The sequence below is a fragment of the Equus przewalskii genome, chromosome 19 (assembly GCF_037783145.1).
Source record: "Equus przewalskii isolate Varuska chromosome 19, EquPr2, whole genome shotgun sequence".
NCBI lineage: Eukaryota > Metazoa > Chordata > Mammalia > Perissodactyla > Equidae > Equus > Equus przewalskii.
Genome location: NC_091849.1, coordinates 27,460,548 through 27,473,755, shown reverse-complemented (window position 1 = coordinate 27,473,755; position 13,208 = coordinate 27,460,548). Strand labels below are relative to the sequence as shown.

At 41.1% G+C, this 13,208-nt stretch overlaps 2 protein-coding genes across 2 annotated transcripts; both read right to left on the bottom strand.

The window, feature by feature from the left end:
* Positions 1–1,055: 1,055 nt before the first annotated feature.
* Positions 1,056–7,394, bottom strand: LOC139077184 (zinc finger protein 892-like; the record flags this gene model as incomplete). The annotated part of the gene is given in 2 exon segments (XM_070583898.1): positions 1,056–6,884; positions 6,887–7,394. Coding segments are annotated over 2 exon segments (906 nt in total), but the record flags the coding sequence as incomplete, so codon positions are not given.
* On the bottom strand, positions 1,056–12,644 carry LOC139077433 (zinc finger protein 24-like). Its single transcript, XM_070585347.1, has 3 exons — positions 11,674–12,644; positions 10,727–10,874; positions 1,056–7,924 (listed from the first exon to the last, which is right to left on the bottom strand). The coding sequence occupies exons 1-2, from the start codon at positions 12,085–12,087 to the stop codon at positions 10,785–10,787; spliced, it is 504 nt and encodes a 167-aa protein (XP_070441448.1). The 5' UTR covers positions 12,088–12,644; the 3' UTR covers positions 1,056–7,924; positions 10,727–10,784.
* Positions 12,645–13,208: the final 564 nt, after the last annotated feature.

The following is a 13,208-nucleotide window of genomic DNA, read 5'->3' as shown; positions in this document are numbered from 1 at the left end:
CCCAAGTACCTTTCTGACATTCTCAAGACCACACTAGACAATTGGCTCTCCTCTTCTGTTTCTGGGAGACCAGATACAGGAAAAATCTGGTGGAGAGCTAGTGGCTGCCACGTTGTCTTACCCTGGAATGCAAACTAGCCGGATGCAGGAGGAGCTTCCTAGAAATTGGTCCAGTGTTGGAACATTCCCTGGGTGCTGATTGGACCTTGAGATTAAGACCCCCATCTCTCTGCCAAGTGAGGCCAGCTTGGTAGTTGCAGGAATTGCTTTTCCAGACTTGCTAATGAATCAAAGCTCACTTGCTGTTTTGCCTTTTGTTCTTTATTTTTGAAAAAGTTGTTTTCTATTTTAAAAGAAATTACATTCCTAAAATTCTACCTTTAACATTACTTTTTCTTTGCTGAGGAAGATTTGCCCTGCGCTAACATTGTGCCAATCCTCCTCGATTTTTTTGCATGTGGGACACGTCCACAGTGCAGCTGGTGAGTGGAGTACATCTGCACCCCGATTCAAATTGCTGCCAAAGGGGAGCGCGTGGAACTTTAACCACTCAGCCCCAGGGCCAGACCCTAACATTACTTTTAAGAGAGTACAAACCCTCATATCTCTAAAGTTAAAGAATAGAATCCCAAGATATCCTCTTTCCATTTTCTGGAAGTGATAGTTGTCCTTGTTGAGGGACTTCGGATTATAAGATTTTACTGACTGTGGGTCAGGCTGTGCCTTATCAAGGGCTTGTGTAGGTTGATAACCCAGTGCTGAAGGCTAGAGACCGGCATTTCTAATGAGATAAAAATACCTTATATGAAATTACATTAGGGGCTGTCTGAGTGGCTAAGTGGTTAGGTTCACGCTCTGCTTTGGTGGCCCAGGGTTTTGCTGGTTCAAATCCTGGGCATGGACATGGCGCTGCTCATCAGGCCATGCTGGGGCAGTGTCCCACATGCCTCAGCTGGAGGGACCCACAACTAAAGATACAGAACTATGTACCGGGGAGCTTTAGGAGAAACAGGAAAAATCTTGGGGGGAAAAAAAAAAGAAATTACATTAAACTGATGCTGCTCCATTCATTTTATTCAGCGTTTGAAGACAATTCTCAGAGAAATGTCTGCTTCCCAATGAATTATGGGAAAAACAGGCCAAACACTCTCTTTCTCCTTCCCCAGAGGATGCTTCAGTGACTGATCTTCAGACATTTTACACTATTTTTGTCTTTCCCAATTTTATTCAAAATGTCCTTCTTCCTTTGGGGCTTGCATTCAGGTCTTTCAGACTGTGGATGGCAATTCCTCTTTAAAGGCAGAAACTAACTTACCTTTTCCTCACTTCCAGAGTTCTGACAAAGCAATTGCTCAGTTGTAGATATTCTTAAGTGTTAATTTCTCCTAACTGGCTTGAGATAAGCAGGTGATTAAACGAGAACACAAGCTGGTCCATCAAAGAAAAGTGACCTGACCATCCAAGTTGCATTAGAGGTTAATGATTCTCTCAATTAACATTACCCACTCTTAACATCATATTCAACAGTGAAAAGCTGAAAACTTTTACTTTAAGATCAGGAATAAGACAAGGATGTCTACTCTTGCCACTTTTATTCAACATGGTATTAAAACTCCTAGCCAGAGCAACTAGGCAAGAAAAAGAAATAATAGGCATCCAAATTGGAAAAGAAGAAGTAAAAACTGTCACTATAGGCAGATGACATGATATTGTATATAGACAACCCTAAAGACTCCACCAAAACCTGTCAGAACTAATAAACAAATTTTGTAAAGTTGCAGGATACAAAATCAATATACAAACCAGTTGCATTTCTCTGCACTAATGACCGATTATCAGAAAGAGAAATTAACAATCCCATTTACAACTGAATCAAAAAGATCAAAATACCTAGGAATAAATCTGCCCAAGGAGGTGAAGGACCTATACACTGAAAATGAAAAGACACTGATGAAACTGAAAAAGACACAAATAAATGGAAAGATATTCTGTGCTTGTGGATTGTAAGAATTAATATTGTTAAAAGGACCATACAACCCAGAGCAATCTACAGATTGAATGCAATTCCTATCAAATTCCAATAGCATTTTTCAAAGAAATAGAACAAACAACCCCAAAATTTGTATGGACCACAAAAGACCTCAAATAGCCAAAGCAATCTTGACAAAGAAGAATGAAGCTGGAGGCATCATGCTTCCTGATTTCAATCTGTATTACAAAGCTATAGTAATCAAAACAGTATGGCATAAAAACAGACATATATTAATAGACAGAAGTTCCCAAATAAACCCATGCATATATGGTCAATTAATTTACGACAAAGGAGCCAAGAATATACAATGGGGAAAAGACAGTCTCTTCAGTAAATCGTGTTGGGAAAACTGGACAGCCACATGCAAAAGAATGACACTTGGACCACTATCTTACACCATATACAAAAATTAACTCAAAATGGATTAAAGACTTGAATCTAAGACCTGAAACCATAAAACTCCTAGAAGAAAACATAGGGGGTAAGCTCCGTAACATTGGTCTTGGCAATGATTTTTCTGATTTGATACCAAAAGCAAAGGCAACAAAAGCAAAAAATAAACAAGTGGGACTACATCAAACTACAAAGTTTCTGCACAGTAAAGGAAACTCAACAAAATGAAAAGGCAACCTACCAAATGAGAGAAAATATTTTCAAATCACATATCTGATTACAAGTTAATATTCAAAATACATAAAGCACTCATACAACTCAATAGCAAACAAAACCCAATCTGATTAAAAGATAGGCAGAGGATCTGAATACACATTTTTCCAAAGACAACATACAGATGGCCAATAGGTACATAAAAAGTTGCTCAACATCACTAATCATTGGGGAAATGAAATTAAAACCACAATGAGATATCACCTCACACCTGTTTGAATGGCTATCACTAAAAAGACAAGAAATAACAAGTGTTGACTAGGATGTGGAAAAAAGGGAATCCTTGTGCCCTGTTGGCGGGAATGTAAATTGGTGCAGCCACTATGGAAAACAGTATGGAGGTTTCTTAAAAAAGTAAAAACAGAACTACCATATGATCCAGCAATTCCACTTCTGGGTATTTATCCAAAGAGAATGAAAACATTAACTTGAAAAGATGTCTTCACCCCCATGGTCATTGCAACATTATTTACAACAGCCAAGACCTGGAAGCAACCTAAATGTCCATTGATGGCTGAATGGATAAAGAAAATTTAGTGTTTGTGTGTGTGTGTATATATATATATATATATATACACACACACAATGAAATATCATTCTGCCATAAAAAAGAAGGAAATCTTGCCATTTGCAACAACACTGATGGACCTTGAGGGCCTTATGCTGTGAAATAGGTCAACCAGAGAAAGACAAATACTGTATGATCTCACTTAAATGTGGACTCTAAAACAACAACAAACTGAACTCAGATACAGAGAACAGATTGGCAGTTGTGAGATGGGGGGATATATAGATATATTGAGATATATTGACATATTATATTAGCTTCAGGTGTACAACATGATATGGTATTTGTATATACTGCAAAATGATCACAATAAATCCAGTTAGTACCATCACCACATACAGTTATAAATTTTTTTCTTTTGATGAGAACATTTAAGATCTACTCTCTTAGCAACTCTCAAATATACCATACAGTATTAACTGTAGTCACCATGCTGTACATTACATCCTCATGACTTATTTATTTTACAACTGGAAGTTTGTACTTTTTGACTACTTCACCCACTTGGCCCTCTCTTGGAAAGAAGAAATCTGAAGAGAAAAACCTTTCTTAAATGTGAACCACTCTCTGGGTTTGTTTTCGTTGGAGGTATTGCTTTTATTTTCAACCTTTACTTAGAAAAATTTGTAAGAACAGTATTATAAACACATATACCTTTCACCCAGATTCACCTATTATTAATGCTTGCCAGTTTTGTTTTCTCCTCCACATATATTTTACTACTGCTACTATTATTTGCAAAACCGCTAAACCACTTGAAAGTGTGTTGCAGTACCATGATCCTTCACCCCTAAATATTTCAGCACATATCTTCCAAACACAAGGACATCCTTTTTGTGACCACGGTACAGTTATTGACTCAGGAAATTGAGCACTGATGCAATACTATTAATTGAATGTATAGACCATGTTTAAATTATGCCAATTGTCCCAATAATGTCCTTTATATAAATCTTATTCCAATCTAGGATCCAACCTAGGCTCACACATTGAATTTAGTTGTATTTCTTTGATCTCCTTTAATCTAAAATAATTCCTCACTCTTTGTTTGCTTTTCATAATGTTGCTATTTTTGAGGAGCATAGGCCAGTTGTTCTATTGAACTACTCCCCGCCCCCCTCCCCAAATCTGGGTTTGTCTGAGGTTTCCTCATGATTAGATTCAGGTTCTGTATTTTTGCCAGGAATACCACAGAAGTGATGGTGTGTCCTTCTCAGTGAAGCAATCCTATCAGGAGCCATACGATATCAATGTTCGTTCCACAACTAGTTATGTTGTTTGATTACCTGGTTAGGGTGTTGTCTACCAGATTTCTCCACAGCAAAGGTATCATTTCCCCTGGGTTATGTTTTGAAGTTAGACCTATAGTTCTTAGGCAGGATGGTCAGGAAGTACTTAATCACCAGCAGCTCCAGGATCAGCTCCTTGATGCGTGTCTCTGGCCTCAGCCACTGATAATTCAGAGCTGCTCAAGGCCCAGGAATCTCCTCTCCTTCATGCAATATTTATAGAGCAACTAACACATGTCAGGTACTGACTGAAGAGCTGAGATATATCAGTACATAAAATCAAGATTCCTGCTCTTGACCATTCTTAGCTAAAGTAGCAGGGCTCCCTCTGCTGGGTCTCATCAGTGACTCCCCTGGGGCATAAGACTAACAGGTAACATAGAGAAAACTAACAAAGACAGACTTTGTAAAGGATCAAACCCAGTTTACCTTCCCACATAGTTTTATAATGTTTGTATTACTGTCCAGGATTATTCTCAAATCATGGTTAACAAAAAATGATGTATTTCTTGGAGAGAAATGTGTAGAGTGTAGGTGGGTTGAAATCCAATTCAAAATAACAGCTTTTATCAAGCAAGGACAATGATACTAAGTAAAGAGATACATTCAAAATCATTATATGCAAATCAAAATGGATCCCTAAAAACATGTACAAGTAACCCACAGGAAGGCAGGAAAAAGAAATCAGAGAAGCAAAACACAGAGAACAAACAAATAAAAGATAGACTTAAGCCTTAAAATACCAATAATTACTTTAAATGGAAATTGTCTAACTGCACCAGTTAAAAGACAAAGATTGGCAGTGTGAACTAAAAAACATCACTCAAGTATATGCTGTCTACAAGAAACTTCAAATTTAACGATATAAGATTGAAAGTATAAGGATGGAAAAAGATACATCATGCAAACATCAGTCACAGGAAAGGAGGAGCAGGGTCTATTCTTTCGCTGGCTGTCTAGATTTAAGAAAGTGCTGAAGAAAATGTTAATAACGAAGATTAAACTTAAAAGTGTGTCACATCTATAGCTGTTACATCGTGGATAGGACAAAAAAGTGAGGAAATATTCTTCTAGTATTTGAAAACTATTATCAGCTTTAGCAAAGATGTCCCTCACGTCATTGACTGAGGACACAGGTAGTGCTGAAGCTGAAAGAGCTTTCAGTTGCGTAAATATAATTTGTAGGTGAAAATGCTAGAATGAAAGGATTGGTTTTCCCTCCTCCCTTTCGTTCTTCTCCTTTGTCAGCTCAAGGAGCTGTGTTCACAATGAGAAACCTAAGCCCTGCGCTTTAGCTATGATGGCCCCACTAGATTCTGAGCTACTGGAGGCCAAAACCTCTATGCCCTCCACATTACTTAGAATATAACCCACCCTTTATTTACCAGGATATGCTAATTATGGGGTGGGGATCAGAAAGCTTCTGCAGGCCACCCACTTGTGGTCAGAGGCTTGGTTAAGCAGGGAGGGAAACAGAGACAACTCACCTCACACATTCTAAGCTCTTAGATATTCCACCGTCCTCGACTGGTTCTCAGAGAAGTAATTTCAACATCAGGCCATGCTAAAGCTAGTTAGAAATCAAAACATTCTGCAAAAAACAAAACACAAAACTTGAATTCAGTAGAAAAATATATTTTTTTACAGCTGCCCTTGTGTACTTTTTCATTGCATTAACCGACACTTCATTGCCTTTAATAAAGCTAATTACAGGCAAATTCCTTGTTGATGTTTATTTTTCTAAATTTGAAACTTTTCCAGCATTTATGACCTTTATAAAAACTTTTCAATGTGGCATCTCTGATGTTCTTTAAATAACGAAATTCAAGAAACATTTTATCTCAGCAAAAACAAAATCTTGGGTTTTACTTGAAGTTATCACCAAACACCTGGGCAAGGTGTCCAGTTGTAGTAGATTCTCTGGTGCTTAATCAGGGCTGAGCTTCCACTGCACGTTCCACCCCATCCGCTCTACTGCCAGGGCTTAGCACAATGTGGCCTTTCTGATGTTGGATCAGTGTGGTTCTCTGCCTATAGGCCTTCCCACACTCTTCAGAGTGATAGGGTTTTTCCTCAGAGTGGTCTCTCTTATGCTTATTGAGATCTGACTTCCAGCTGAAGGCTCGTCCACATTCAGAACGCTGAAAAGCTTTTTCTCCTGTGTGGATTCTGAGATGGTGACTAAGACCTGTCCTTCGACTGAAGGCTTCACAGCACTTGTCACATTTATAGGACTTCTCCCCGGTGTGACTTCTCTGATGTATGATAAGGGTTGAGCTCACGCTAAAGGTTTTTCCACACTCGGCACATTCATAGGGCTTTTCCCCGAGTGGATTCTGTGATGTATTATGAGTTCTGAGCTCCGGCTAAAGGCTCGTCCACATACAGGACATTCAGAAGTTTTCTCTCCAGTGTGGATTCTCTGGTGTTGGTTAAGTCCTGCATACCGAGTGAATGCTTTTCCACACACTTTACATTCATATGGTTTTTCTTCACTGTGAATTCGCTGATGCTCAATAAGATGTGAACACTGCCTAAAGGCCTTCCCACACTCATTGCACTCATAAGGTTTCTCTTTGTTGTGGAATCGCTGATGTTCAACGAGGTCTGAGTTGTGGTGGAAGGCTTTCCCACAGTCCAGACATTCAAAAGGTTTCCCTTCAGTGTGGAGACTTTGATGCTTTGTAAGAACTGACCTCCGACTAAAACATCGGCCAGATTTACTACATTGATGGGGCTTTTCTCCAGTGTGGATTTTCAGATGTTGGAAGAGGCCTGCCTTCTTTTTTTTTTTAAAAGATTTTATTTTTTCCTTTTTCTCCCCAAAGCCCCCCAGTACATAGTTGTATATTCTTCATTGTGGCTCCTTCTAGTTGTGGCATGTGGAACGCTGCCTCAGCGTGGTTTGATGAACAGTGCCATGTCTGCGCCCAGGATTCGAACCAACGAAACATGGGGCCGCCTGGACGCCTGCCTTCTGACTGAAGCATTTGCTACACTCTTTACATTGATAGGGCTTTTCCTTGCTGTGAAGCCCCTGATGCTGGGTAAGTTCTGCACGTCTGATAAAGGCCTTTCCACATTCTGTGCGTGAGTACAGTTTCTCCCCAGTGTGGGTCCTCCTATGCATCTGAAGGCCTCTGACAGACATGAAGGTCTTCCTACATTCATCACATTTCTATCTTTTCTCACCTGTGGCATCCCCATCTTGCATTTCTAAACTTCCAGTAGGCCCACCATCTCCTCTGTATTTGGTGGGCCGAGACATAGTTTCATGATGTCCATCAGACCCCTCCCTACGTGGTTCTGTTTCTTCACAAAGTTCCTGCTTTGTGTCTAATGTCATGTTCTCAGTCCTCACACCACCATCTGAAAGAACAGACCATACAATTTGAGGGGAAAATACAACTCAAAAATAATTTAAAAGACAGCTGGAAAGGCTAATTTTTATTTTAGGGTAATTTTAAGAGAGGATAGTATATCTTCTCTTTATTTAGTGTTAGGGGTTCAGAGAAACGTCAGTTAAGGTAGAAGGAATGGTAGTAACAGAGGTGTGGAACTGAGAAAGAATAAAGCATGGCGAGTTATCAATAGAGTACTAAAGTTGACAGGATGTCACTTCTGCGATTACATAATATTCTAAGTTCCATCTCACTAATGGACTCTCTACGGACACCTTCCTTGCTGGCTTGCTGACTGTGATGAAGAAAGCCACAGAATGAAGCCTATGTGGCAAGGAACCAAAGGTGGCCTCTGGCTAGCATCCAGCAAAGAACTGAGGCCCTCTGTCTAACACCTTGTAAAGAACTGAGTCCTGCTAACATCCATATGAGCCTGGAAGTGAATCCTTCCCCAGTTACAACTCAGATGAGACCCCAGCCCTGGAGCTTTGATTGCAACCTTGTGAGAGACCCTGAAGTAGAGGGCTCCGCTAAGCCAACCCAGACTCCTGATCCACAGAAACTATGAGATAATAAATGTGTGTGGTTTTAAGCCACTAATTTTGTGATAATTTGTTAAGCAGCAATTGATAAAGCATATACCACTAGTACAAAAATACAAAGCTTCTTAACTGTATAAACTACTACAATTAAAAAGAGAAGATGAGGGAAAACAAACCACACATTGAAAAGCTTCAATATGAACTCATGTTTTTTAGGAAAAAAATGTACATCTAGCTCTGCCAATGAAATGTCCTAGAAGCAGTGTTACCCTAGTGATAAAAAACACCCCTAGCACCCAGACTTTATTCTTCATTAAAAGGAACCAAGGTTCAGAAATGCTTGATACCAGATCTGGGGTATAAGGAAGGTACAAGGGGAGCCCAGAACAATTTATTTTGTTCAAAAAGAAAGCATTGCCTAAAACAAATATAATGTTATGTTGATTATACCTCGCTAAAAATAATTTATTTTTAAAAAAGAGAAAACATTCAAAATTAAAAGGGTCATGGCAATCAAGAGATATGAGTAACACTGAAGACATCCACACAAGCCAAAGATGTGCCAATCTGAGCATTCAAAAGAGTAATAACGGTGGTGGTTTGAGACACATCGATTCAACGAAAATTCCTAAAAAGTTAATGATACTACACAAAGTCCTAAAATCTCATGACGCCATTTGAGGTGCCTATTAAATCACTCTTTGAATTTGAAAATTGCTAAATAAAGGGGAAAAAGTGAGCATCACTCATGACTGCCTAGTAGGAAGTGACCAAATAGACATATCTGATGAGGGAAAGCTTCATGATAAAGAATACCAGTTAATAACATATAAGGAATGACAATTATAAAATCATTCTGCAGCCCTTAATAAAATGGTTGACCCATATAAGGATTATCAAATATTTTGTATTTTATTGATAGGAAACTGGCCATTCACAAAGTACCAAAGTGATACCATATAGTTAGTTACAAGGAGAAAAAACAGCCGTTCAATTGAGGGATCCCACTGTTACCATTCTAAGCCGGTGATTTCATAGTGGGTCAGCCAGTATTAACGTCTCCTATTACCTAATATTAATTCTAGCCAAAAATGTTTAACTTGAATCCTTCAAGCCTTTAGATCTAAATTCCAGTTTATAGGAAATACAGGGTATATGGGCAGCAAAGTAAATGATACAATGAGGAAGCAACCAGAAAACTCCAGAGGATGGGAAACTGGCCTGGGCTGGTCAAAACGTCTGGGCTATGGGGAAAAATGGGTGAGGAGGACTGTTCTAAAGTAAAAAAGAATTAAGAGGCATAACAACCAGACGTAGAATGTGGGCCTAGAGTCTATCCTGGTTTGGACAAATCAGCTTTAAAGACATATTGGGAAAAATGGGTCAATTTGAATTTGGATTGAGTTTAGATAACATTAAAATGTATTGATGGGGAATAGGAAAGATTATCAACAGAACAAAACAGGTTATAAAACAGCATATAGAGCATGAACTCTTTTTGGTAAAAGGTGTGTATACACGTACATATACGTATATAAATACATATGCACATAAAAAAGATATACATAAATAAAATAAAAAGTCATCAGTCGTAATCTCTGGGTGATAGAATATCATGCTTTATCTTCTTATTTTGTGACTGTATCTTCTAACTTCCTACAATGCATATATAATTCTTTGGTAACAATAAAAGGTAACTTTAAAAAAAAAATCAATACAATTTTACAGTATTAATATTCTACAGGGTCTACTGAAGAATGTATGCATCAAAATACTTAAGAATAGGGGCCAGCCCTGTGTCCGAGTGGTTAAGTTCACGTGCTCCGCTTGGGCGGCCCAGGGTTTCCCTGGTTCGGATCCTGCGTGCGGACATGGCACCACTCATTAGGCCATCCTGAGGCGGCGTCCCACATGCCACAACTACAAGGACCCACAACTAAAATATGTAACTATGTACTGGAGGAATTGGGGAGAAAAAAAAACACTTGAAAATAATATTTGCTACTAAACTATATGCAGAAAATTCAGCTATGGATATTTAAAACTGACCATACTACTGACGCTATGCTGAGATGACTTATCACCTTTTAATCATTATTAGCTAGAATGTTACCTTTGTCATGACCTTTAATAACCCTCATCACAAGAAATTAACATGTCAAACTCCACAAAAAAACCAACTCAAAGTTCATTTCAGTCCAAATTCCCTAGAGAAATTCTTGCCTCACCTCTTTCCTCTGATGGTTGGGGCTCAGGTCCTTTGCTCTTGAGCTGGATCGCTCGGAGTTAAACCCAGGTGTATGAAGATTCTTCATCTAGTGTCTGAAGGGTCATTGTTTGCAAAAGGATTTTCTGTTCCAGAGCACAAGCTGAAACCTGGAGACAAGCAGAACTCAATAAGCCTGCAAGGATATCATGAATTTAACAGGGACTAAACCTCAGGGAGAAGTCCACAAGAAATATCCCCCAAGACTAGGAAGAAGTAGAGAGAAACCAGAGCCTCATTTACTTGCTGGGGCACTTAGAAGCAGCCAGAAAGGTAAGCAAAACAAAGTTTGATCAGATCTTGTTTCTGTCACTTCACTTACTAGCCATGTTTCCTTGACCAAGTTACACAACCTGTCTGAACTTAGTTTCCATGTGTGATAATGACCTACTTCTTAGTTGCTGTAAATGTTGAGTGACCTGTAAAACAAGGAGCACAATGCTCATGGAATGCCTTCAGTAACTTTTTTTTTTTAAAGATTGGCACCTGAGCTAACATCTGTTGCCAATCCTTTTTTTCTTCTTCTTCTCCCCAAAGCCCCGCTATATACATAGTTGTATATTACAGTTGTAGGTTCTTCCAGACCTGCCATGTGGGATGCCACCTCAGCATGGCCTGATGAGCGGTGCATAGGTCCGTGCCCAAGATCCGAAGCAGTGGAACTCTGGGCCACCAGAGTGGAGAGTGAGAACTTAACCAAGTGGCCACGGGCCCGGCCCCTGCCTTCAGTATCTTTACTCACCATCCCTGAATCTACTGGTTCCCACCCCTCCCCTCCTTAGAGCGCTAGCTTAGCAAGAAGCTCTGTTCCCTGCTGAATGCTGGGCTTTCCCATTGTTCTCTGAGCCTCCACACTTCAGAAAGCTTTACTTTCAGCTTTCCCACAACCATATCAGACTACTCTCCTACATGTACATTTCTCTTTCTTTCCAGATCCTCCAGCATGGTCACTGCCTCCTCCCCACTCTCTGGATGATGCTCCTGCACCCAGGCCTGGAGCTCCTCAGGCAAGATGGACAGGAACTGCTCCAGCACCAGCAACTCCAGGATCTGCTCCTTGGTCTGTGTCTCTGGCCTAAGCCATTGATGGCAGAGGTCCCGGAGCCTGCTCAGGGCCAGACGGGATCCAGGGGAATCCTGGTAGCAGAACTGTCTGAACTGCTTCCTGAAGATCTCCCAGCCAGGGAGCTGGTTCTCTGGAAAGCTGAGACCCTGATTCCTGGGGTGGTCATCCTCCAACTTCACCTTCCCCATCACAGGCCCCTGCTGACCCCATGGGGCTTTGAACAGCAGGCTGGCAGGCTTTCTTGTGTCTACAGCCATCCGACCTGGCTTCTGCTAGAGTTTCAACTGGAGGCTTCTGAGGGCACCCTGGGGAATAAGAATTAAGGGATAAGAGGATAAATGGGAAATACCGTGCAGAACCCACACAAGAAAGAAGACCTGTAACTAGTGTAACCAATTTTATTCATTCATTTAATCCACGGATACTTACTAGAGACCTACCTTGTAGAAACTGTTCTAAGTGTTTGAAATACATTAGTCAACAAAGCAAAGATCCCTGCCATCATGGAGCGTCCATTCCAGATGGGGTAATCAATAAACACAATAAATATAAAAAGTATCTAGTATGTTAGATGGTGGTAAGTAAAAATACCTTATGGAGTTGGGGAGGGGGAACACGAGCTTAATGGAAGGGTTTAAGCTTCCCTGACTTGGGTTTAATGGAAGACTCCGCCAAATCCGACATTAAGTACGGGTATGTGGTACCTAGCCTAAAGCAAAGCTTTCAAGACTTATCTGTTGGCACAGAGTTTTCCCATACTTGAATACATACGACCCAATTTGGGGGAGATAAAAAAGTCACGAATCACAGTCCGTAGAGCATTCACCTGTTTTCATGTTAATTTGGCAAAACTGAGAGAGAAATCCCATTCAGAGTCACACAGCGCCAGCGGCCCGGGTTCCGTCCGAGCTTCGGAAGGAGGGCTCCCAACCCGGGTAAACGGTCCCGTCTGGTGGCCTTGCAGCCGGCCCTTCCCAAGCATCCGAGAGAGACGCCTGCCCCCAGGCACGCAGACCCGTGCCACTCAGGATGCCGAGCGTCCCCCAGCCTGACCCGGGGCCGGTGCTGGCTCCCCGACGCGGCTCAGCACGTCAGGAGCTTCGCAGGACCCCGACTCCCGGACTGCGAAAGTCGAAGCCGAGACCTAGGCGAGAAAGACCCACGGGGTCGCAGACCAGCGGCCGCAGGAACCAGCCGCTCAGGCGCGCGCCCAGCATCCGGCGCCTCCCGGAGACCACGCCCCCGAGCGCGCGGCCGCGCCCCGCCTCCGCCCACGTGCCTGGCGCCTGCGGGTAACCCTGCCGGCAGTTACGCTGCGATTTAAATTCGAGCAGTTTGGAACGAAAGGCCATGGAAGCAGCAACCCAGCTGATGGATA